The sequence below is a fragment of the Pituophis catenifer genome, unplaced genomic scaffold (genome assembly GCF_029215685.1).
Source record: "Pituophis catenifer annectens isolate HBS135680 unplaced genomic scaffold, rPitCat1.0.hap2 SCAF_3, whole genome shotgun sequence".
NCBI classification, from domain to species: Eukaryota; Metazoa; Chordata; class Lepidosauria; order Squamata; family Colubridae; genus Pituophis; species Pituophis catenifer.
Genome location: NW_027256883.1, coordinates 108085626 through 108110422, shown reverse-complemented (window position 1 = coordinate 108110422; position 24797 = coordinate 108085626). Strand labels below are relative to the sequence as shown.

The 24797-nt window shown below is 37.8% G+C and overlaps 1 protein-coding gene across 1 annotated transcript; it reads right to left on the bottom strand.

Moving 5' to 3' along the window:
• Nucleotides 1-1155: 1155 nt before the first annotated feature.
• On the bottom strand, nt 1156-21337 carry LOC139313756 (dimethylaniline monooxygenase [N-oxide-forming] 2-like). Its single transcript, XM_070939201.1, has 9 exons — nt 21315-21337; nt 18276-18412; nt 16862-17050; nt 14724-14886; nt 14275-14417; nt 12593-12792; nt 9898-10253; nt 2872-2944; nt 1156-1993 (listed from the first exon to the last, which is right to left on the bottom strand). Exons 2-9 carry the CDS (start codon nt 18405-18407, stop codon nt 1642-1644), a joined length of 1608 nt encoding a protein of 535 aa, XP_070795302.1. The 5' UTR covers nt 18408-18412; nt 21315-21337; the 3' UTR covers nt 1156-1641.
• Nucleotides 21338-24797: the final 3460 nt, after the last annotated feature.

Genomic DNA, 24797 nt, shown 5'->3' with positions numbered 1-24797 from the left:
AGACTAATGGCTGTCCAATCTCTTTTTAAAAACCTCCAGTGATGGAGCACTAACAATCACTGGAGGCAAGCCATTCCACTGATTAATTGTTCTCATTGTCAGGAAATTTCTCCTTTGTTCTAGATTGGATCTCTCCTTTATAGGTTTCCATCTGTTACTTTTTGTCCTTCCTTCTGGTGCTTTGGAGAATAGGTTGACTCCTCTGTGACAGTCCTTCAAATATTGGAACACTGCTATTATGTCACCCCTCGTTCTTCTTTTCATTAGACTAGACATACCCAGTTCCTGCAGGGAATGGCTGTTCATCATATGTTTTAGTTCCAGCCCCCTAGCAACATTGTTGCTCTTCTCTGCACTCTTTCTAGAATCTCTGATTTGATTTGATTAAATTTAATTATTCCATTTAAAACTATTCTGGGGTGTTCTGAGTATTTCAGATCTTTTTGGAAATTGGGAAACAGGGAGGATGGATCATATTTATTTGTAATGAACTTTCAGTCAATAAGTACTACTGGTAATTCTTTTTAGCAATACTTGTGCCCAGAGAATTGGCAACTAGTTACTATTTGGCTGCTGACCAGTAATAATTCTTTAGAGAAACTGAAGAGGAAATAATATTTGATGAACCCATGTTTTTGCTCACTATAACGCCTGATTTCAGCCTCCTTAAAATTATTTATGTTGTCATGTTAAGATTCTTGATATTTGGTTCCTTTGTCCAGTCTAGTCAATGTTGCTATAATCGGAGAATTTGGGTTGGGAGGCAGACCAGCTATGACACTCCTAGTAGGGCAGAGACTACCTATTAAGCACAGGGAAACAAAATCTGTATAAAACCAATTGATGGAGAAACACAGGAAAACAGGATTTTCTTGTTTTCTTAAGCTTAAACCTACAATGTCATCTGATGGGTGTGCACGCATCTCATTTTGATCTGCACAACAATCTGAAAATTCTCTTACTGAAGGTGATTGAAAAATCATCCTCTTTAAACTTTTCGTTCCCACTACATGTTGTACTCTTTCAGTTAAGAAGTAAAAGATCTTTATTTATTGGTCCATGATTTATTGTATAAAGACAAATTCGGTGAATTTGCATAAAATATTAAGCCACACTTTATACTACACCAAGCATGATGGCAAATTCTGTATAACAGCTAAGCTCCTTGAGCAAGGCCACATAGAGGAATATCACAGGATTTCATTAAATATACTGTATATTTCTGCCTTTAGACATTAACAGACATGTTCCGGACAGCATTTTATGATTCAAGTATGAAATCCAAATTTACTCCTTTTTTTAAATTCAAGAATGAATTGCAATTCACACTGCTATCTAATGTTAAAAGGAATCAGAAAAATAGGCATGTTGTAGGAGCACCTACATGCCAAAGCTGCACTTGGCATGTTTACTTCCCTTTCTTTAAAAAAAAAATAGCTTTTTCTTTCTTGCATCCCCCCATTTTCCATATCTCTTCCTTGTTCATAATTTCCCAGGAAGTTGCTCAAAAGATCCTCTTTTATGTTTGTGAGCATACAGAAATAAGGTGTAATAGATAATAAATCTGTGATGGTGCTCATTAGAGGAATAGAAAGCATGGTTTTGGCATAAGCAATTGTCACTAATGTTTTAGGATGGACATCAGTACTGAACAAGGAAAAGGAAAAATGCAGCCAAGATACCAAGGAGACCAATGGCTGTGAACAGGGAGAGCAGAGTGTGGTTTGAAGAGCTGCTCACAACTCGTGTTTTTGTGGGTTTAATGATCCGCGCTCTCTGGGTGAGGATGGCATCCCTGGCTCCAGTCCACTTTCCTGGCCCTTTCAAACGGAACTGAAAAGGGTTGCAAGGTCCAAAAAACATGGCCCAAGCCAGTATGGGATCCCACAACAGCAGTGAGAATAGATCTGGCTTTGATCCCAAGGCTGCAGCAAGCTCGTCCAGGTAATCAATGAAATCGGTTTGGATTGATTGACTGCGGCTGGTGCCAAACCTTTGTGGGTGGGGAAAATAAAGAGACAGTAGTTGAGAGGAGTTTCTGTGATGGAAATAATTATTCCCCTTCCAACAGCAGATTGTCAATTCTACCCCTCCCACTCACCACATATCCTTGGTACGAAGTGAATTAAAATATTGTGGAATGTTAATAAAAATAATGTTTAAATGCCATGTTTTGATCACTTGATTGGACTATTCCTATTTTAAAAAGTAAAAACCCTCAATCCTACATTTTGTATTTTCTTTCTTCCCTGCAGCATTTTGTGTCCGAATAGAAATAGTCACTAAATAAAAGTCTAGATAATAGAGCTTGAAACAAGAAAACCAACTAATAATGCTACTATCCAGCTCTCCTCACTAATCAACTGATAAGCTGCTGATATTTGGTTTTACATTATTGATATGAAAACATTCTTAATTATCTCATGGTTAGCAAATAAATATAATTATAACATTTTAATGTTATAAATCCATGCCAAAGCATGTTTCCTGATACTTCTCTCAAGTTAAACTATTTAAAAATATCAAAGCCCACTGATCTATAGCAGAGATTATTAACATATCATCATGTTTAGTCCCTTCAAATTTGTTCCCATTTGGGAAACTTTATAAGATGGAGAAGTGTCTCCAAATAAGGAAGATCAATGTTCTTTAGGAATATAACTATCCAGTCCTAACCATGCTGATGGCCAAATGTCAAAATGTGTGTTGTGATGTCACAAGGCAACTTCTGTTTTCTTCTATTTGCATGATGATATTGCATGCAAATATATAATGGGCAATGTTTGCACTGTAATCATTACAACACAAGTTTCATTACTTACTGCCCCTTATCATCTCCACATATGCCAATGCCTAGGAGAGTTCTCTTACCACTTAGTCCTCTTCTCATTTCTTTTAATAGTATCAGCCATCATGGAACGCTCTGAAGGCAGAAGGCTTAACCCTGGGGGAGGGGGGAGAGTTTGAGTCTGAACAAGTCATTTAAGCCTCTCAGAAGACATCATAGCAGAATAGTCATCTCAGTATAGTACATTCCAATTTTACATAAGGCATACACATGCATAAGCTTAATTGGTTTATAACTCACTCTTGCCCTCTTGGATGTGGTTGCTATTGTTTTTATAATCATTACCACTGTCATCTACTTTTTCTTATAATTTTGATAACTAATATAGAGAGATTATATGTCATTGTTTTTAGAGCGTGTAAAGTGGGTGACAGTAGCAGAGGAAAATTTTAATATCACTTCCTCTTACCATTTCTTCAGTTTTCCCATACTCTCTGTATTAATGCCTTTGTCTGTGTTTACTTAAAATGTACTTCTGAATTAAAAAATGGAAAAGTCATTCACTGCTTCAATGATGAAATTTTGGGGGGGAGAAATGAGGATTAAAAGGGCAAGCATACAATATCTTTATATTCTAACAATGAACACATACACAAACCTATATACATACATTGCCATCACTTCATGGACAATTAGGAATACAATTTATATAGCTGCACCAGGCATTTTTATTCTTTCCTTTGCTGTCATTTACTATTTTGAAGGATCCTTGATGCTCTCAGAACTTTGTTGTTTTCTTGCAGAAGTTTCATTACCCAGTTAGTTAATATCATCAGTCTGCAAGAAAACAACAAAGTTTAGAGAGCACTAAAGACCCCTCATTTCAACCCTGAGCTACAAATATTCTCCTTTATTGGTTTATTATTTTAGCTTATATACAATTAATCTGTCAAATTCACTTGCATTGGGTGGTGGTCAGCAGTTTAGATGGTTTTAAAAGTGGACCAGATTTGTGATGGATTGGGTTATCAATGGCTTCTAATCCTAAAATTCCTATTTCACAGCCATAAATATTAGGGAGCAACAGTAGAAGAGTCCAATCCATTCTTGAGCTTCCTAAATGTATCTTTTTGGCCAAGGTAAGAGACCTTATTCCATCCTGATTGATTGTCCAATCTTTTATTGAAAACCTGCAGCAATGGAGCATCCACAATTCTACAATTCTGGAAGGCAAGCTGTTTCATTGATTAACTGTTCTCACTATCAGGAAATTAGATTGGATCTCTCTTGAATGAGATTCTGTCCTTTACTTCTTGTCCTACCCTCAGATATGTTGGAGCATAAGTTCAGCCTCTATGTCAGCCCCTCAAGTACTGGATGACAGCTATCAACCCTAATCCTTCTGTTCGTTGGGCTAAACATACCCTTAGCTGTTCATCCTGCACTTTAGGCTCTAGACCTTTTTGCCATCACATGCCAAAAGTGTGGGGGGAATGCAGGGGGGGTCACACATGCATCTGCCCCCATTCATAATTCGATGTGCCCCGTCCCCGTGCATGCGCGCATGACATACAGATACCCCGCGCTTCCCCCGCTTTTGGCACACAATGGCCCAGTGGGCCCAATAGGCCCGTTTTTCGCCCTCCCCAGGGTCCAGAGGCTTTCTTGGAGCCCAGGGAGGGCGAAAACAGCCTTCCCCAACCCCCGTTTCCCGACTTCCGGTGGGCCCAGAAGGCCTGAAAATCAGCTGACCAGAGCACGCTTGTGCGCTGGAGCTGAGCTAGGGCAATGCTTGCCTGCCCACAGATATGGCTCTGCATGCCACCTGTGGCACGCGTGCCATAGGTTCGCCATCACGGCTCTAGACAAACTTATCATCTTTGTTACTGTTCTCTGCATTCTTTCTGGGTCTCAGCATCTTTTTTATATTGTGGCCAGAACTGGACAAAGTAACTGTAGCCTTATTATTTAGAGTTATTATCACTTCTTTTGATGCTATCCCTCTGTTGGTGCAGCCTAGAACTGAATTGACTTTTTTGACAGCTGCAGCACACTGCTGGCTCATACTGAAACGGTGATCCACTAGAACTCCTTGATCCTTCTCACAAGTACTACAGTTGAGCCAGATATTGCCTATTCTGTACCTGTGCAGGCCCTTACTTTTTTCACTTTTTGCAACTTGTTAGTCCAAGTCTGTCAAGATCATCCCAAATCTTGAGTCTCTCTTCCAAAGTGTTACCAATTTCCCTCAGCTTAGTGTCATCCACAAATTTGATGATCTCCCTTTCAATTCTCTCATCTAGGTCATTTATGAAGATGTCGAAAAGAACTGGGCCAAAGACAGAACCTTGGGATACCCTATTGCAGTGGCTGTAATTCCATTGATCACATGCTGAGTATTGAAATTGCTATACCTCAGGATTTTCTAAAAATGACAGTTGGGATTGTTGCAAAAGATACTAGAAGAATCAATCAGATCAATGAATAAGGTATTCTGATTTGCTCAAGAAAGAGCATATTGAAGAATTACTCACATAGAAACCATAGGACACTTAATTGTTAAGTACTCCACAGTACACAAACCCTTGTTTGCAAATGTAAAGTGTGTTAGTGCAAAATTACCTTGGGATTCTGTGAGTCTAAGGGTTTTAAAAAATAGTTCACTCAAATTCAGCCAGTTTTCTATCACTAGTACCTTGTTTACTACCATATCAAGTTTTTTTCTTTTATCTAACAAGTTCCAGAGCTTGAAAAAGTTTAAAAGTTGTAGACCTGGAAGATTGTGATATTTTTCTTTTTCTTCATCTTCTTTTATTTTTAAAGATGCACAAAACTGAGAGAAATATAGACTTCTGTGTGAAGTAGGCAGGCTACAAAGGGAAGCAAAAGCCATCACTTGTTCTAACCAGCTATTCTTTTATCTTAGCCAGAGTTCATGTTTCTTGGTTTAAGGAATATATAAAGGTAACTTCTGCAAAGCTTCAGTATACACTGTTTTATAAAGAAACAGGCCTCTTTCTTATCAAGAATTTTGTCATGCCTTGCATTATTATTGGCTAAAACCTACTCAGTGCTTATGATTGGAAGGAATTAATATGTTTCTGTGTTTATATATCTTTCCTTTTCCTTTCCTTCTTTATGTATGTCATATGTTTATGTATCTTTCTTTTTCCTTTCTTTTTCCTGATAATTGTTTCCAAGATATCAAAATATGGAAAGAATCCCTATTGTTCTATCTTCTTTACCCTTATTGTTTTAGAACATACAAAATCACTCAAAATCTGGCATATAGTAGCTGTCAGCCTCCACCTTTTCTGCTTTGGCTGCCATAGTAATGGGAGGGGGAGACCTGGGTAGTATGGGGGGGGGAAGCGTGCTGAAGGAAAACAAAACCGATAGTTAAGCCACCGGACTGTTTCTTTGAAGCTGCCGTCGGGCCAACGGTCGTGGCATTCCTGATTGATGACGCTGCCAGACGTGTGCTTCCATCTGACCCCTGGGAGACCTTTGGATTGGATGATTTACGGTGGACAGTGGGAGGGGATGCTTTCTATATGCAATTTTCGTGCGTATTGCCTTAGATTCTGCTTTCCTTTGGTTGCGTTCCCTTCATCTTCTAGTAAAAGTACCTTTCTCTATAAACAATGGAGTTTGGATCATTCTTTCCTGGACTTTGAAGGAAGCACACCTGACAGTAGCAATAATTATGTTTCAGATTTCAGCCATAAATTCACTAGTCTGTCATTACTAGCTTCCTAGGCTAAAATCTTGTTGGATGAGAACCAGAGAAAATTATGAAGCTCACTGAGTAATTTAGGATTAGTGTCTGAGTTCATATGCAGTGGTGGGCTGCTGCCGGTTCGAACTGGTTCAGGTGAACTGGTAGTTCCGACGATCAGCTGGCCCCACCCCTGCCCTATGCTGTCCTATATTTCCTTCTTTCTGACTCAGCTGATTCGTGCAGTACAGCTGATTTCCGTGCCTCCGCTGTTCTACTTACTGGGGCTGCCTTAGAAGGTAAGCAGCTGAGCTTTAAATTGCTGTATTTTGAACGCTGTGCACAAGTGCATTAAGCGTGCATGTGCATGAAGCCCGCGCTCACTGAACCAGTTGTTAAACTGGTTGCAGCCCATCACTGTTCATATGTCCCAGATTAAACCATGTGTTCTTTTAACCAGGATTGGTAGAACAAGCCAAATTTGCCAATAAATATAAAATTCTGTCTTGATTGGCCAATCCTGATTGGTTTTTCTTTGTACTTCTGAGGAGCTCTAACTCTACATCTGATGAGAGGCCTGGGAGAAGCATAAACACAAATCAGATCTGCCAAAACAATGGTGCAAACCTGGTTTCAAAATGACATATTCTCTAACTGGTAACTCTACCATGTCATGACCAGAGTTTATGACTGTGGCCTATCCTTGCCATGTTGATGTGTAAAGAAACAATTGATTCCAGTACTCTGGAAGGCCTTGGAGCTCTTCAAAAGATAAGGGAGGAGGAGGAGTGGGGTGGGAATCAGGTCTATAACCTGAGGGGACCTGATGGGAGTGGGAAAAAGGCCTGTTGGACCCAAGGTATGGAAAGTGGAGAATGGGGCATCTTGGGGGCGGTGGAGACTTTGAGAGGGCCAGGGCAGGCAGGGCTAGAGTGGCTCTTTGGCAGTGCTGCTCCCTGGATTTGAATAGGAGCATTTAGGAATGACCCAATATGACTTTGGGACAGCTGTGGACCCATTTGGGAAGGGGGACCTTGAAGATTCCAGTTCCCTTTGGGAGTGGTCAAAAAGTCTTGGACATCCATCTCTTCCTGCTGGCATTTCAGGTTTTTTTAAGCATGCTTCCATTTTAATTTCAATTTTTGAATTTTTATTTTGCTTTTTCTCTTTAAAAGTAGACCGGCTGGCTGAATGCTAATTCATTTCAACCCCCTTCTGGGCTTTAGCTGTTCTCTTTTTTCTTTTTCCTTTGATTTATGCTGTTGTTCTAAATAACTTTTGTTTTCAGTATGTAAATTTGTGCATAATCCACAAGTGTGCTTGTGGATTATGAAGTGTTTTCATTTATTTACATTAATTTGGACTCTCACCACAAGGTTTTTTGTTCCTTTTTAATTTGCAAAATATTTGAAGTTTGTTTCTTTTTAATTTTTTTTAATCTATCGAAATCAGCTTCTTTGTTCTCTGGTTAAGTTTCATAGAGCAACAATGTTTCAGAGGACAGAGAAGCAGTGGCTGAAATCTCAGAAAAGACATTTTGGCACCATACAACTTTTAGTTGAAAGCTTTTTTAAAAAGTTTGATGGGATGATAATGGTCTTGGAAAATATTCGGAGGCGTGTAGCTTTGGAGGAATCTGATTTGAAATCTGTAGATCAAAGAGTATTGATTGTACAGAGAACTGAGTTGATTCCATACATCTCTTTGAACTTCAAGTGTGCATTTGTTTACAATAGCAGAAGTCTGATGTGGAAAAGTGACAAATTGGTTTTTCGTAGGAGGACTAGCTGAGATTAGGGAATGGATTGATTACGCTTAATTGAAAATCACTTTTATCTAGACTTTATTAGGAAGATAGCCTTGATAGTACAGTGGTATACGCACCCTGTTATTAATACAGCTGCCTGCAATTTCTGCTGGTTCAAATCTCTCCAAGGCTCAAGGTTGACTCAGCCTTCCATCCTTTCTAAGGTAGGTGAAATGAGGACCCAGTTTGTGGGGGCAATAAGCTGACTTTGTATAAAATATACAAAAGTATGAAGGCTATTGCTTAACGCATTTTAAGCCGCCCTGAGTCTCTGGAGAAGGGCGGCATATAAATCAAATTAAAAAAAAAAAAATAGACTGATTGTGGAGATTGAATGTATTATATTTAACTAGACAACAACTGATAAATATGGAATCAAGAAACAAATGTGGATATTTGATCCAGGATGAATTACTCTTAATTTTGGGGATGATTTGGGATAAATAAGATGCCATGGTAAATTTTCTACAAATTGATTACAATAACAGTTTGTTAACAGAGGATTTTGAAACTCTAATATTGTCCTTTTCATTATTATTGTGCTTACTGTTAACAGTAAGAATTTTGTTTGCAAACAGATTTATTAGTTTTTTAAAAATTGGGGGATCTGTTTCACAAGGGTTTGGAACTAATAGTGTAGCCATGTATTAATCAATACTCAACCTAGGGGGGGATAATATGTGTATATGTGATGGGGGTTTTTCTTTTCCTTTTTAAAGCACTTTTTAATGTCTTGCATGCTTTGTGTCTTTTGTTTGTTGTTGTTTTTAAATTTCTTTGAGTTTTATATTTTAACTTTTTTTGAATAAAATAAAAATTGCTAAGAAAAAATAAACTTAAATATCAATTAAATTATATTTAATAAGTATTAGAAGTAAAAAGGCTGCAACTTTGGTGGACCTTTAAACTGTACTTGTTATCAAAAAGCCAACAGCAAACCAATGTTTCAAACGGTGGTTTATCAACTTCAAATAAATTCTGGTTTGTATATAAGTAAATAATATATATTACAGTTGGTCTTTGACTTGTGACCATAATTGAGACCAGAATGTTTGTAATCAATTTTTGTGGTTGTAAGTCGAGATGGACCTTACTTGCAACAATTTTTACTCAAGACAGTAAGTGAATCATCTAGACATTAAGCAAATCATATGGTCGTTAAGCAAATTCAGCTTCTCCAATTGGTATTTTTGTCATTTTTTTGTTGAAAATCAACAAAAAAGATTGCAAATGGCAATTACATGACTGCAACCATTGTTAATGTGAGCCAGTTTCCAATGCCTGAATTGCAATCTCATGACCACAAGGATGTTGCAATGGTCTTAAGTGTGAGTAGAAGACATGAGTCATTTTTACCAAAGCCATTGTAACTTTGAACTATTATTAAACAAATGGTTGTAATTTCAGGGCTACATGTACCTTGAGTAAGTATAGTGTTCTTCATTTTGTTTTATTATTATCCTGTATCAAATTTTGGATTTCAAGGTTTTTAAGTCAGCATGTTATCCCTCTATACTCTGCACGTCAGGATGCCCACTATTGGCATCATTTTATATAAAATATTCATTCTCTTTATAATCTTACCCTTGAAGACTCTTGTAGCCCAGCGTGCCTGCAGTTCTGAAGTGGGTATAATAGGCCCAAGGGGCTGGATGAGACCAATAACAGCCAAGGTTGGCTTCTCCAGATGAGGAGGGAAGACATGTTTATACAGTGGGACACGATTATCTTCTACCTCAAGGACTGATTTGTCCAGGAAAGGAAATGTAACACTATAGCCTGTTGCAAAGATGACAATGTCTACATTCTCCAGCACTGTCCCATCTTCAAATATGGCTGAGGTTTCTGTGAATTGCCTGACAAGTGGTTTCACATTCACATATCCACACAGGATACGGCTTGGCAGGTCATCATTGAACACTGGTTCTTTCATCAAGTACCTAATATGTACCAAACAATAGATGGAAAACATATATTATCACCAGTTGACTTTTCATAATACTTTGTAGAATTCAATTTTGTAATATTCAATGAAGAGAAGAGCATTTCCCAGAAGGTAAACATTATCTTCCCTCAGGAACTCATTCTAGTTTTCTTAAGCCAATCTATACTAACATCATTGCTCCTCAGTTTTATAACAACTCACACTATAAAAAATGGCTTTCCCCACTAAAATTTGATGACATCTCCCATTTTTCTTCTAAACTAGTTTTAAACTTAATTTTAAATTGTAAAATGTTTAATTGAAAATTAATTAAAAATTTGAAAAGAGCCAGTTCAGTCTCGTGGTTAAGGCATCAGGCTAGAAACCAAGAGATTGTCAGTTATAGTCCTGCCTTAGGCATGAAAGCCTGCTGGGTGACTTTAGGGCAGTCACAACCTCTTAGCCCAGTATTGGCAAACCTTTTCAGCACCAAGTAACGAAGTGGGAGCGTGCGCACGTGGGGGGGGGGGGCGAGCACCGGAAACCAGAAGAGCAACTCCTTAGTGCGCATGCGCTGGTGTGCCGGAAGTTGGAAAAGCAGTTCCCTGGCATGCATGCACATGCCGGAAACCAAAAGCTCAGCTACCCAGTGGGTGGATGCACACCAGGGAGCTACTCTTCCAGTTTCTGGCGCTCTAGCACACGTGAAGACCAGCTGGTGGGCACACATGTGCGAGCTGGAACCCGGAAGAGCAACGGGCGATGGCTGGCATGCCCTGAGAGATGGCTTTGCGTGCCACTTCCAGCACGTGTGCTATAGGCTTGTCATCACGGTCTTAGCCCAATAAACTTCATAGACTTGTTGTTATGGGGAAAATAGGAAGAGGAACTTCAAATTTGTTTTGCAACATTTTCTCCCATTTTAATTCTGTAAGTAGAGATGGGAGGGATTTGTTGAAAAGATAAAACATTTTTTAAAAGTTTTTAAAACATATTTCTCGCTTTGTCCCTGCATAGGTATGAATCACTATTTATTTCAAACCTGCATCTGTACATACCTGAGAAAATGCATATGTTGTTAATGTTCCTTTTTTTAAAAAAAAGAAACAAAAACCTTGAAAGTGGAAACTAGACACTTGAAGGCTTGATTTCCCCACATAAAGTAGCCTGATTTCCTACACAACTGTAGTATATAAATACACTTGCAATTAAGACAATTGGAAGACTATTAAGTCATTGAAAGACACCACACTTGCTTCTCCTACATACTCTAAGGCAGTGATGACTAACCTTTTCCGGACTTAAGTGCCAAAGCGTGCGTGCAAATGCACAAATGTGCACATGTGTGCCTGAACCCTCAAAATGCAAAGTGCATGCAGCCCCTGCACATGTGCACGGCAGGGGGATGGGGAATCAAGCCTCACAGCTGTATCGGGGAGATTGCACCTCAATCAAAACAAAGCATAATAAAAATAAAATGGTACTTTGAGGAAGTAGCCTTGGAGTCTTCTTTCGTTGAGGGTGTTACTTGGAACCCTAACAGTTGGCTTCACTTGGTACATGCCGACATGACGCTCCTAATAAATAACTGGATTTCTTTTGAACCTCGGCTTGAGATTCATGTTTTCATTAGAGCATTGGTCAGAACCCTGATCAGCAAGGCAACAAAAGTGATCCATGAAGACACTGTTAGGGTTCCTCAAAGTTCCATTTTATTAGAGATGTCATATTGGCACATCTAGGAAAACCCAAATCTAAAAGCTTCCAGGTTTTCCCCACCCAAAAGAAAGTCCAAGTCCCTTCCCCTGCACCCACATGACCATCATGTGGGTGCAGGGCCAGTCAATGCACCGTCCCAACTGGAGATACCTTCCAGTCATGTCGCTCCAGGTGCAGGCAGAATGTCCTTGGCTCTCAGAGAAAAGAATATTATGTTTAGCTATCTCTGCAACTCCACGCAATCCCCCCTCCCAGTTTCCCACAGCACTAAGTGCGGCAGCCCTGAAGATCCAAAGAAAAAGATGGCCTCCAGGGCTGACACAGTAAGAAACATATTTTTACAGACACCTGAGTTTTAAAGTGGGAATTGCATATGGTTTTTCAAAATAGAAATAAATGGAAGCTAATACTGATAGTCAAAGATTATTTAACTTTACTTATAATAATTTATGTTAAGCGACATACTAATTCAATTTTGCTTAGTTTTGCAGAATGGTACAGGAGACAAAATTCAGCACAATTCAAAACCTTGACTAGCTTTAAGGTTAAATTACTAATTTTTCAAATGATTGTTGTAATAACTAGCAATAACTATAAAGACAGTCTCATGACAAATATACATTTCTCCTCATATACCTGTTTTGAGGCACCAAGCCATAGTTTTCATGATTGAACCATTGATTCATCTTCTGTTCTGTCATCCATTTCAAAAGAAACCATGGGATAGAATTTCGGATAAAATTAAGAAAGCGAGTGTGATAGATGGTGTCCCAGGGATAGCCATTGTCATATACTCGACTCATCACCCAGGTGCCTCCCCTGGCACTGAGGACTACCTATATAACCACAAGAGAAGGGTTGAAGATATCTATTTTGATGCTATCCTTTTCCTGAAACCAACTTTCTTTTCCTTAGTCTACTACAACATTTGAGTATAGGTACATGATGCTCTCATGATCGTTTCCCACTCTATAAGTATGAACTTTTCTATAGTCTTCTGTTATTTTTAATCATTTAATTTATAATTAGAGGTGTTATTATTGTTTTGATTCTCAAAGAAACAGCTTTTTTTAGCATACACTTCAAACTCATGCTGTACACTAGGGGTACTATAGATTTTAACTCTTGATTATATTGTAATTTTGTGCTTTGCTGGTAGAGGTGTGGGATTCCAATATGTCCCACCTAGTGGATATGTCCTATCCAAATAAAAGATGAAAATAAAAATACTACAGAACCATGATACCAAGTCAGAGAATAGGGCAAAGTACATAAAATCTAGCAAATTTGAGGAAAGAAGGATAGAGACTCATTTTTTACTCCGTTGAGATTTCAGTGTCCAAAGAAAATCCAAAGATCTGAGAAAAGAAAATGTTAATACCTTAAAGCTCAGAAATGAAAAGCACTTAATGTGGCTATAAGTTCAGTGAATGCTCAGAGATCTTAAACATCCTTAGCTCTTTGAAAATACCTTTACCATTAAATTAGCTTGAAATAGTTTTCTTAGTAATTCAAACACTTAGAAAGTTGTAAAGTTTATCTGGTTCTAATGAAGGTCATAATATTCAACTGTTGTAACAAATTTCAAAATATGTGAAATTTGTGATGAAAGCAGTACATCTTATTCAAAAAATTGAAACTTGGGCTGGAATATCATTCATTTGAATTTGACAAATCACTTTTGCCTTTTTCTATGGTGTTTGTCCCGAGACATTTAAAACTCATTTGTTTGCATTATTTTTTCTGTGGTTTATCTGTTTTCTGGCACACTGAAATAGAAGGGGAATTATCTTCCCTTCCTTGATAATCCATTCGGGTACAAAATAGGTGGGATTATTTTAATCTGGCAAATTCTGAGTTTATTCCAGAATTATTACATGAGTCAAAGTGTTTGCACAGTTGAAAAGTGAAATCACTTATCCACTTCAGGTGGTTTTGATGAAGTCAGGAATGAATTTGTTTTGCTTTCCAATAACTAGATTGGATTTTATGTTTTGGCAAATGGATTCTACAATTCAAGAAATGCAGAGAAGGCCTAGGGAATTTTTTCTTTTTGTAAGAAACTGATGGATGCATGATCCGCTATCATGTTACTCTTGTTTCAAGGATCCCTTCTAACCATTTGTTTTTGTAAAAAAAAAACCAAAACCAGGAATATGGTATGCAATTTTTTCTGTATCACTTTCACTCCCCCTATTCCTGTTCTCTTGTGTGCGTGCATGAATGTTCTTTTCGAATTGAGTCATCTACTTTCATGCTTTGGGCCTGCTGCAAAAGAAATATTATAACCTCCCCCAAATAACCTACTCTCACTTTACCTTCTTTGCTTTCTTGCAGATCTCCACAGCAATGTCAGCAGCTGAATTTCCCATTCCAATTATCACAACAGTCTTCCCTTCAAATCCTTCTGAATCCTTGTAATTTTGGCTGTGGAATGAATTCCCCTTGAACTTTTCCAAACCTGCCACGAAGCAAACCACAACTATAGTACAATAATTTTAGGCTGCAAGAAATTGGTTTTAATATACCAGATTCTGGTCCTTTCTCCTCCATGTAGAATTTCAATTCCTTCCCTCTTTAAAGAAGTCAAAATGTGAGCTTGCTATTATATAAAAATAAAGAATATTACATGATTTACTTTCATCATTTTGTTTGCACAACTGGACATAAAGGATATGTTACAAAACTCATCTCATCCCCAATAGCTGGATCCCGGGACTAGAATGTGCTATTTCTAAACATTTGCAAAAACATTTCCAAGCCATACCAGGAAAAGAATTCAGTGGAGTATATGCTTCTATATGGTGTCCTGTACAGACCATGACAGCATCAAAGGTGAAGGATTCCTGCTTTCCATCTTTCTCTATAGTCACATTCCATTGGCCAGTGGTAGAGAAATTTTGACATTTTTCTACACGGACAACTGGAGACTAATATATAAACAGAGAAAGGACACAGTTATTATATACAGTAATTGTTGGCTGCTGAAATAGCTTGTCTCTTTTTGTTTCCTTGAATGAAGTTAAAAGAACAAGTCTGGGATTTATACAATTGCCATGTTCAATGTGCATTTCTTCAGCCAGGAGAAATGACAAGACTGATCGGTTGGAGTTGTGTTTACAGATTTTATGTGGAACAAATTAAGGTGAATTCCCCTTGCTTTGTTTTATCTCTAAATGTCACCTGCCATGAGGAATAAATACGGTACACCAATCATTCTTCCTGTGGACTGGAGGAAGCAGAGACTTTTGGGTGTTGCAGCAGTGCACATTTTGGGAATGAGAGTCACTGTGAAAAAATTACTGAGACACTAGGGAGCAAACTCACAGGACCTTTTTAAAAATAACAGAGCCTCTAACAAAGGGAGCCTCCTTAAAAAACAGAGCCTCCCACAGTCTCTTGAGAAGTACCACTTGCTAGAAGATTAGCATAAGGTTGGCATAAGGCTGGCGGTCTCTGCAACAAAAGCCTCACCTCACCTCCCCTGGCCTGGACTCCTCTGCAAAAAAATAAAGGTAAGTTGGATGCTGCTTGGCCCTAGAAGTGAGTGGTCCCTCAGATGGCTGGATGGGCAGTTGGCTAAGGCCTACAAGCTATAACTTTCCTCCCTGCGTTGATAGCTCCTTTAGGCTCTGTTGCGTGGCTTAAAGGCCAGCTTGCTAGCAGGACTCGGCCTGGGGGAATTCCAAGGGACAGGGAGCATCAAGTCTCTCAAGGGTGGGAGAGGCCTGGAGCAGATGGACCTGAGTCTGCACTAGGCCTCCAAGGGTCTGCCCCACCCCTGAGGCACCCAGTTCTCCACCTAATAATCTGTACATTCATTTAATGATTCATTTGGGAGAGCAGGGATGGAGGGGAGCCCAGTAGGCTTGACATTTCTCTTAATGACCATTGTAACTTGCAACTGTAATGGGCAGGCTCCATTACAGCCATAAGCATAGGACTACCTGTATTTATTTTTATCCTGTCTTTATTGTTTTTATAAATAACTCAAGATGGTGAACAAACCTAATAGTTTCTTCTATTTCCCCAATAACAACAAACCTGTGAGGTAAGTTGGGCTGAGAGAGAGTGGCTTGGCTAGCTTTTAAGCTTAAAGTGGAACTAGAACTTAAAGTGTCCTGAGTTCTAGTCTGGTGCCTTTACCACTAGGGTAATTAGATAGATAAACTAGATTAAGTGGAATTACTCTAGATTGGGAAGTTTCCCAGTCAGGATAGAGCCCTCAAGCAGTCGCATTCACGACAAACCATTTTATACAAAATTTATATTTGCTGATAAAGAAATAAAGGGAGATTAGTTTAGATCTATTTCAAGCTATTTCTTTATCAGCAAATATAATTTGGTATAAAATGGTTTGTCGTGCATGCGATTGCTTGAGGACTCCTGGATTGGAGCTGAAAGGCGAAAGGGAAGCAGTATGCTCCCTCCCATATTGGGGGTTAACCAGGTGCTTCAACAGAAAAACACTTAATTTCTCCCATGGTTCAAGCTGAACTTGTGGCTCAGAGGTTAATACAACTGCCTAATATGCAGGTAGCCCAAGTTCGAATCCGAGTAAGGGTATGGCTAGCTGATGAGAGCTAAATAGCTTGAAATAGATCTATACTAGTCTCTCTTTATTTCTTTATCAGCAAATATAAATTATATATATGTATATATGTCAATGTATTTCAATGTACAATACACATGTTGTGTAGTCCTCTGAGATATACATTATGCTTACTGCTATACCAGAGATGATTTCCATTTTCTTTTATTTAAATCAGTGTTTTTCAAATGCTGGCTGGAAAATTCTGGTAGTTGAAATCCACAATCTTAGAGTTGCCAAGTTTAAAAACAGTGATTTAAACAGTGCTTGTATGATACGTCCATAAGGCCACTTGGGAATTCAATTCTACTCACCTTGAATCTGATATATTTTAGTAGATCAAAATGTTTTGCATACAGTCGCAAATATTCCAGGAATTTTGTATTGTGCAGAAAGTTTGGAAAGTTGTCCGGCATTGGAAAGTCACTGAAGCAGCTCATCTCTTTGGAGGAATTACTGGTGAGTGACCTGTAGATACTTGCTTTTCTCTCCTCTACAGTTTCCTAAAGAATATAAAAAATAACCTTTTCTCCAATATTCTCTACACAGAAAGCCACCATGTATGATATGTAATACTGGTTCTTTAAGTATCTCTAACATCAATTCTCGACAATGAACAAGAGCCAGGCTTCATTCTGCATTCTGAACAAATATTGATCGCAGGCCTAACTTTTGACTTGAGCTGATTGCTCACATTTATCTGCATTCTTCCTATGAACTTAGAACAAAATCTATCCAAAACTATACCATCAAAATTGCAAGAACCTGAGCTGTGTTTCATTTAACTATGCAAAAAAAATTTCAGAAATTGAAAATTTGATGTATGGAAAACACAGACTACCTAAAAGAGAATCTCTTTCCTTCAGATGGAAAGCTATTTAACTATAAAAAGTAGTTTAGAAATAATATGGAGGATTACTTATAGTACTCTTAGTGATCGGAGAAAATATTTGTTTTAAAAAGCACACTAGGCAACAAGTAACTCATAGTATACAGTCATATATTCAATTCTGGATGAGAGTCTAGATAGAATATTTCATTGGTAATGGTCAGTAATAATAGGTGGTATTGATTAAACACTAGGACATTAGCTGACTTGCAATGTTGAGAAAGATGCATTAAACCTTTGTAACACTGAAAATAAAAAGTGATCTTATTTTGAGGCAATATTTTTATGCTAGTAGGTCTCCAGGCAGATTTGCCTAGTGAGGGAGTATTTACTGGGAATTTTTGAGCAAGTATTACTGTGTGATGATGAAGACCTGAAAGATCAGATTAGTGACAGATCATCATGGAGCAGACGTATCTATGTGGTTGACTAAGGGTAAATAATGGCTTAATAGTGCATAATCGATCAATTATCGATCAATGTTGATAAGAGAGGCTTTACACTTTTTTATGTCGATCATATATCCAATCCACATAAACAGGGTGAGAATTCAACCATGTAGTTATGGCCATCTTAACTTTTTTTATCCATCTTATCTGCATATGCCGTTAGAATGCTGTTTAAGAGATACAAATTCAATTCATAAAAAGTTTTACACAGCTACATTTTTCCTACCGGTAGGATTGCTGTCAGATTTAGAGAAATACTCTTTATAGGATTCTTTCTCTTTTGAAGAGGAAAATTCCTAAGAGGATTTCAAAACTCCAATTTTTCAAACTTTGCCTGCATATTATACTTGTTTCTATAAGAAAGCAATTAAAATTTTTTTATCTACTTACTGTGAATCGCCATAGGCCACCAATGTCATTGCTTTGCTCAAAACAGGTGGGTTCAAGTCCTTCCTCCAGGCAAGCTTTGATGGATGTCAGCCCAGTTACTCCAGAACCAACAACTGCTACTCTCTTTGACATGATCCCTACAATACAGAATGATCAGGATAATTCTTTGAGGGCAGGGGATCCCTGTTCAGATCCTTCCTTCAAATCTAAAGGCCTCCAATAAATGTTATTAACTCAACATAGTATCTTTGCCAGTTTGTTATATTAATAATGGGTAGAAATTATAAAACTTATCTTAGGAATTTCCTTTTAACAAATTCTATTAATACAAAGCGCTCAATAAGGCGAAATGCCTACTTTTGCCAGAAACACCATGATTTTTAAAAGATCACTGAATCCATGCTTTAAGCATGGACCTATGCTTCATAAAAGTTCAGATCCTTTCCCCTTTGCCCAGATAATTTCAATTTCTTCCTCTTCTGTCCCTTCCATCCTTTAACAGATCTTGCACATAATTAATGTGATTTGAACCTCATACTCTGGACATCTTTAGCTAATCACAGATGGTCAACTGGAAAGAGGTTTGGGAAACACAGATACTTTGCCTGTCAAGGAATCTGCAGAATATGAAAACTTTAATTTGACTTGAGTTAAGATAAATGGAAAATCAGAAAAATAAGACTTTAAAAATTCTTTGCCATATTTGGAGAATCAGGGAGAAAGAACCAAATACTAAGAGTGGCACTGCAGTTTGAGAAGCGTTGAGGTTTTATATAAAGAAAAAACTTCGCAAATAGGCGGGGGAAATCCAATCACTTCATCTCCCTGTGCTTCTAGTTCTTTTCTATCAAAAGAGATGTTTTTTCCTGATTTATTTATTTCCATTTGTGAGTAGGTCATCCCTTCTTATTTTCTGACGTCCCCTTTTCCTCTCGCTCTTTCTTCTATTGGCTGAATGTATAAGTGGGGGTGGCCATGATGAGAGGCAGCGATATGAGAATGAAAGGCAGAACAAATTAATTCAGGAATGCTCTAAGTGGCCAGTCTGATGCAGGTATTTCTGATATCTGTGGATAGATTTTATAAAGGCTATTTTGAGCAAAGGGCCACTTATGAACCCAGGTAATGTGGAAAGGCAAGAGGACACTCCAGATCATTGGATGCAACTCTCAGAGCTTGAGAGTGATGAATGGAATTTTAAGAGCCTCAATTAGATTTCCACAAGGAGAATTTTAGGTGGCATTCCAAAGTATTCAAGGAAACTCTTAAACAGCCTTGACACCAATCCACCATGTGATTTGTAATGTCATTCCAAAGACTAAGTGACCTCCAAATCACAATGTGGATTCAATAAGCATCACGTAAACAGATTGGAAAGAAAGTGAGAGACTAATCCAAACCTGAGTCAGGGTATCCACTTTCTCTTCTTTCTGCAATAATAGAAAGCTTGGCTTCCTCCTTCTTTTTGTGTACATCATAGGTCTCCACTTATATTTTTTACACATTTCTTCCCATGTTACTATTGTGCACTCATTTATCTGACCGTCTTTTTTATTTTTTTAGCCCTTTTATGCAATGTTTTTCCAATTCTCCTACCTCTTTCCTGCCCCTTTTTTCCTGCCCCTTTTTTCCTGCCCAAGGCACTAATAGCTCAAAAATTTTTGCTCTTCTAGTATTCATATCCCAACTGGGCATACATTACTCTAAAGCAGGGCTATCAAACTCACGGCCCATGGGCTGGATGCGTCATGCACTGGCCACGCCCATGCCTGGTTTAGTGAAGGGGGAAAAAGTCCTGATATGTCATGTGATGACACCATGACAACACGAGTTTGACACCCCTGCTCTAAAGCATAATGTTGTTTGTTTGCTTTTGTGTATTATACTAACAGATACACTGTGGATCATGCAACAAAAATAGAGGTTAAAACGGAGTCTGAAGCCAGCCATTAAGCAATGGAAATACATTGCAGCTAGCTTTACTAGATTAGAAAAACTAATTTCAATTCCATTAGAACAGTGAAAGATAAATGGAATGAATGCATTAAAGAGGAAGAATATTATGCCAACTTCCCCTTGCCATTTTCATGCTCATAGTAATCATAGGTCCAATGTACAGTGGAAGAACTTTTTGCACATATAGACTCATTGCCATTGACACTCAAGAATGTGAGGCAAGGATATCTATCCACTTACATGTCTGCACACATGGAATGAATAGGATTGTTCTGATGCAGCTGTTCTCCTAGCTTTCTTTTTAGAAGTAGACTTACAAGACATCCTGATATGCACTTCCATTAACCATGGCAACTTATAATACTTAGTATGAATGAATCCATGAAATGTTTATTGCTATACTCATTCAAGTTTTGTATCTAAGAAATGCTAAATATTAATTGACCAAAATCAGGTATATGGGGAAGGAAGAGGAAAAGCATACAGAAATATTCAATAAAATAGTCTGCAAGAAAGAATTCTACAGCTCATATCTTAGATATACTACTTTGGGTTAAGATTAAATATAGGGCTTTGCTATTCATTATTGTTATATCATCTAGTCAAACTTTGCAATACTTTTTTTTCAGGCTGCCTGAATCAGATACATATGAATTTGATTTATTACCATATAGCACAGTCAGCAATTATGCATTAGCTTCAGGAAAAGAAAAAAAAATGAAATTGAGTTAAATAAACCATAACTTTGGAAAATTGTGTCTGTTTTTAATTAGAACAGCTGTAGAGGGCTCAGATTTTGAATGAAATAAAAAGAGTTATAATCCTTTCTCCAATGCTGTCTTTACAATCTAAATTGAATCACATCAGATGAATACAGAGACACCAGGATCTTGGGAAGCTTTCAATTCATCTAGCAGTGTGCATGCACATGTAAGTAAGAGACAAATTTTAACTGTTTTGTGCATTTGCCTGCTATTTCCATCAAACAGGAATTGTTTGTCTCTCTTTCTAGACTTGTTTTCTTTTAATCAGGATGAGCTGCTTTGAAGAGAAAAAGTATAGTAGAGAAGGAACAGTTCTTACCTGGTGTCTGTCTTCTAGAACAAGCTAACTGTCCCTTTAGTATCTGGAGGGAAATTGACACTGACAAGCAAGGTCCAGAGAGCTTTAAATGAACAGGCAAAACCTCACGTGGTTTTCTATTCCACTGGCAAAGACCCAGACGGCTATGAATTTAGCCAGATTTCTTCTATCCTGGCTTTTTTATTGAAACATTACACTTATCAAATGATAATTGGAGAAAACACAGTTTAATTGTCATATAAAATTTATGTGTTTTGGAGGGAGATTTTTCAAAAATGCAAGTTTAACCAGGAATCAAATTTGGAACTCTTTCTGGAATGAAGAAGCAATAAATATCCAACACTTGTTTTTTTGGAATACTCTGAAAATATTTAATAATAAATGATGTAATAAAATGTGAAAAAAGGACACTAACTTTTGAAATTGTTTAGAGGAGGTACTTTTGGTTGGTGCAGAAATGGAGAAAGAAAAAATACTTGCCAAAAATCTCTTTTCATAGACCAGAGCCCTATGAGTCCAATCCCTATTACAGTCTTCCTTCCAAATGGCTATTTACCTTCTGCTTAAAAGAGTTCCAGGCTGAAAGGATAATTCTGCAAATTTGGGGGGTGTTGGTGGTTCATGTGTTCTATCTTCCCATTTACTCTACAAACAGCTTGCTTTTTGTTCTTTCTTTGTCTCTCTCTTCTGCAAGTCTTCATGGAATTTAAGGTTGTAATCTCTCCAAAGTGATTTGCTAGCAATGCCTCTGTAGTGTTCTTTTCCCCACAAATCTAGGCAAAGAGTGAAACATAGTGAGAGGAAGGAACAATGTTTAGGATAATATTTGATAAACTTGATTCCAACAGGAAATGAGGTTTGGACAACATTCAATATCCCAAGGGAAACAAGGTTTAGGACAAATATTTAATAGAGCCTCCTTGAATTGACATGGTCTAACTGAAAACAAATGCAAAATATTTTTAACAACTTTTTGTTCTGGAAACAATCCATTCACTGAATAAATTCCAGTGCTGATTATAGATTTCTTCTTCCCAGCTTTGCATGTTTTTATTCTGGGAAAATATTAATATATTTGATGGCAGAGTTCATGAAACCAATACGAATCTGTAGATCCGTTCTTATGTAACTAGCCATCACATAAAAACCAATGCCAAGAAGAACAAAGATATTATACAGATAGAAGACAGGATAGGGAGATGGGCTTGCCAGAAAAAAATATTTTGGGAACTTGAATATAAAGAGCCTATTTCCTTTAAATCCCTAGAAGTAAGATTTTTATATAACACTTGCCATACTCCCAGATGCTGCATTCTGCCTGCCTGCCTGCTTTCCTTCAAATGACCTTCCCGCTTACTTAATCCTTTTCTCGATGAACCATTGAATAGCCAGAAATATTAGAATAAGTCCATTTATAAAGCAGCAGCTAAGATAAAAGTGGGCGAGAAAATTCTGTTTTCTTTCCCCAAGACGATTCAGTTCAACCTTTTTCAATCCAGAAGGACAGTTATTGTATTACGGAAGAAAACCCTTAGATCAGTTTTATACTGGACATTCAGGTTAAGCAAATTCTATCTAGAAGCAAAGCCACCATTATTTATTGTGCCAGAACCTAATCTAGTGTAATGTCTATTCAAACCCTTCTACTGAATCTTTTACCAATGACCTAGCAGATTTTTGGCTCAACACTCTCTGGGCAGTTTACAATGTAGAAGTATTATTTGCATATTGCTCCCAACAATTTGGATCTCATTTTATTGACCTCAGAAGAATGGAAGGCTAAGTCAACCTTGAGCCAGTCAGGATAAAACTCCTGGCAGTGGGCAGAGTTTTCCTGCAATATTACATTTTAACTATAGCACCACCAGGGCTCTAGGGAACAAATTTGCTCAATAAGGCAGTTTTCCAATTTAATAGGATTCTTTTAACTAAATCTTATGTCCCTTTTTTTCTTTTATTCAATCATATCTTCCATACTCGACCCCAATTTTAAAATTAAAATTTAAAATTAGACTGTGAGTCTATTCCTGCCTTTGACAGGAAGCCATTTGTATGACCGTGGGCTAGGCCCTCTCAGCCCTTAGAAGAAGGCAATGACAAGCTACTTCTAAAAACCAGACAAGAATACTGTAGAGACTTGTCCAGGCAGTCACCTGGAGTCAACACTCAAAGGCACACATACATACAAGGGGCATATGGAGAGCTACCATGCCCATTCCAGCTAAACAAATTAGAAAGTGCCACAAAGTCAGTCAATACTGTGCAGTCTTAACCATCAGTCCTGACTGATAGAGCATTCTTCTTTCTATGGGATCAAGAATTGACATTTGTTCTTTTTGGACAGAGCCCTTCCTACCTCTACAATTCCGTAACAATGTTAGGCCTCTTGAAGGGTTTTCAGCAGTCAGCAAGCATTTCTTCCTCATTTCATTCCTCTTGGCAGCTGTTTGGGCTCCCTCTTCTTGTGTCCCATCCAGCAATTCATTAATCATCCCTTTGCCTGGCAAATGCTTTTCCTTTGTAGCCCAAGTGGTCATAGAGAGCAGGGATTGTGCAAGAGAAACAAACCACAAGGAACAGTATGTTTTTCCCAAACCCTCATTTGCCCAGCCCAGAGAGATAATTTCTAACAGATACATGGACTGAGAAATAGGACATAAGACATGGGGAAGTCAGAAAGGGTGGATAAGCCTTTTGAGGGGCACTGAGAAGACTGAGGTTCTAGTCTACTCTTGGCCATAGAAGTTCTTGAGTGATTTGGGGCCACTCATTTTCTCTCAACCCCATCTCACAGGGTTAATTGCACACTTCAAAACCACTCTGACCTCTTAACTGCAGAGTTTCTTACCTAGTTAAAAGAGTCACAGGAAAATATTTTTAATATGAAGTATTCAAACATAGAATAAATACCAATGCCTCACATTAGGCAGTGTATTTGAATAGAGATGGATCTATACATACGTAAATATGTCAATGAGTAAAGGAAACAGTTTTATCACATGCTTAATACATATACTATATTCAGTATATATAAAATGCAAACATGAAAATTTCCTATGAAAATACTCTAAAAGTGCTTACTAATCTAATCTCACCAAGAATACCAGACTGTGACAGATTCAAAGATGATAACCACAGTAACAAAAAAAAATAATAGGTATAACCTTCATCTGGGTGCACAGATATTTTTGTTATAAGAGGTTGGAGGAGTTTATCTACATTATTTCACCTATCTTAAGTCACATGGTTAAAGCTTCTGCATGGCTAGAAGATTATTACATCTGCCTGCTAAAAGTGCCAGAGGAGAGGCATTAAACTGAGCTTTGGAAAAGGCACAGTGACCTTTGATGTAAGTAAGTGTTCTCTAGAAGACCAAAGTCTTTCTTGACTTTTTCTAAACCAAACTTTAGAAACTAGTCAGGGAACTCTTTAAAAATGTGCCATTTCTTTATAACATTTCCTTACTATGAAGGATACATATAT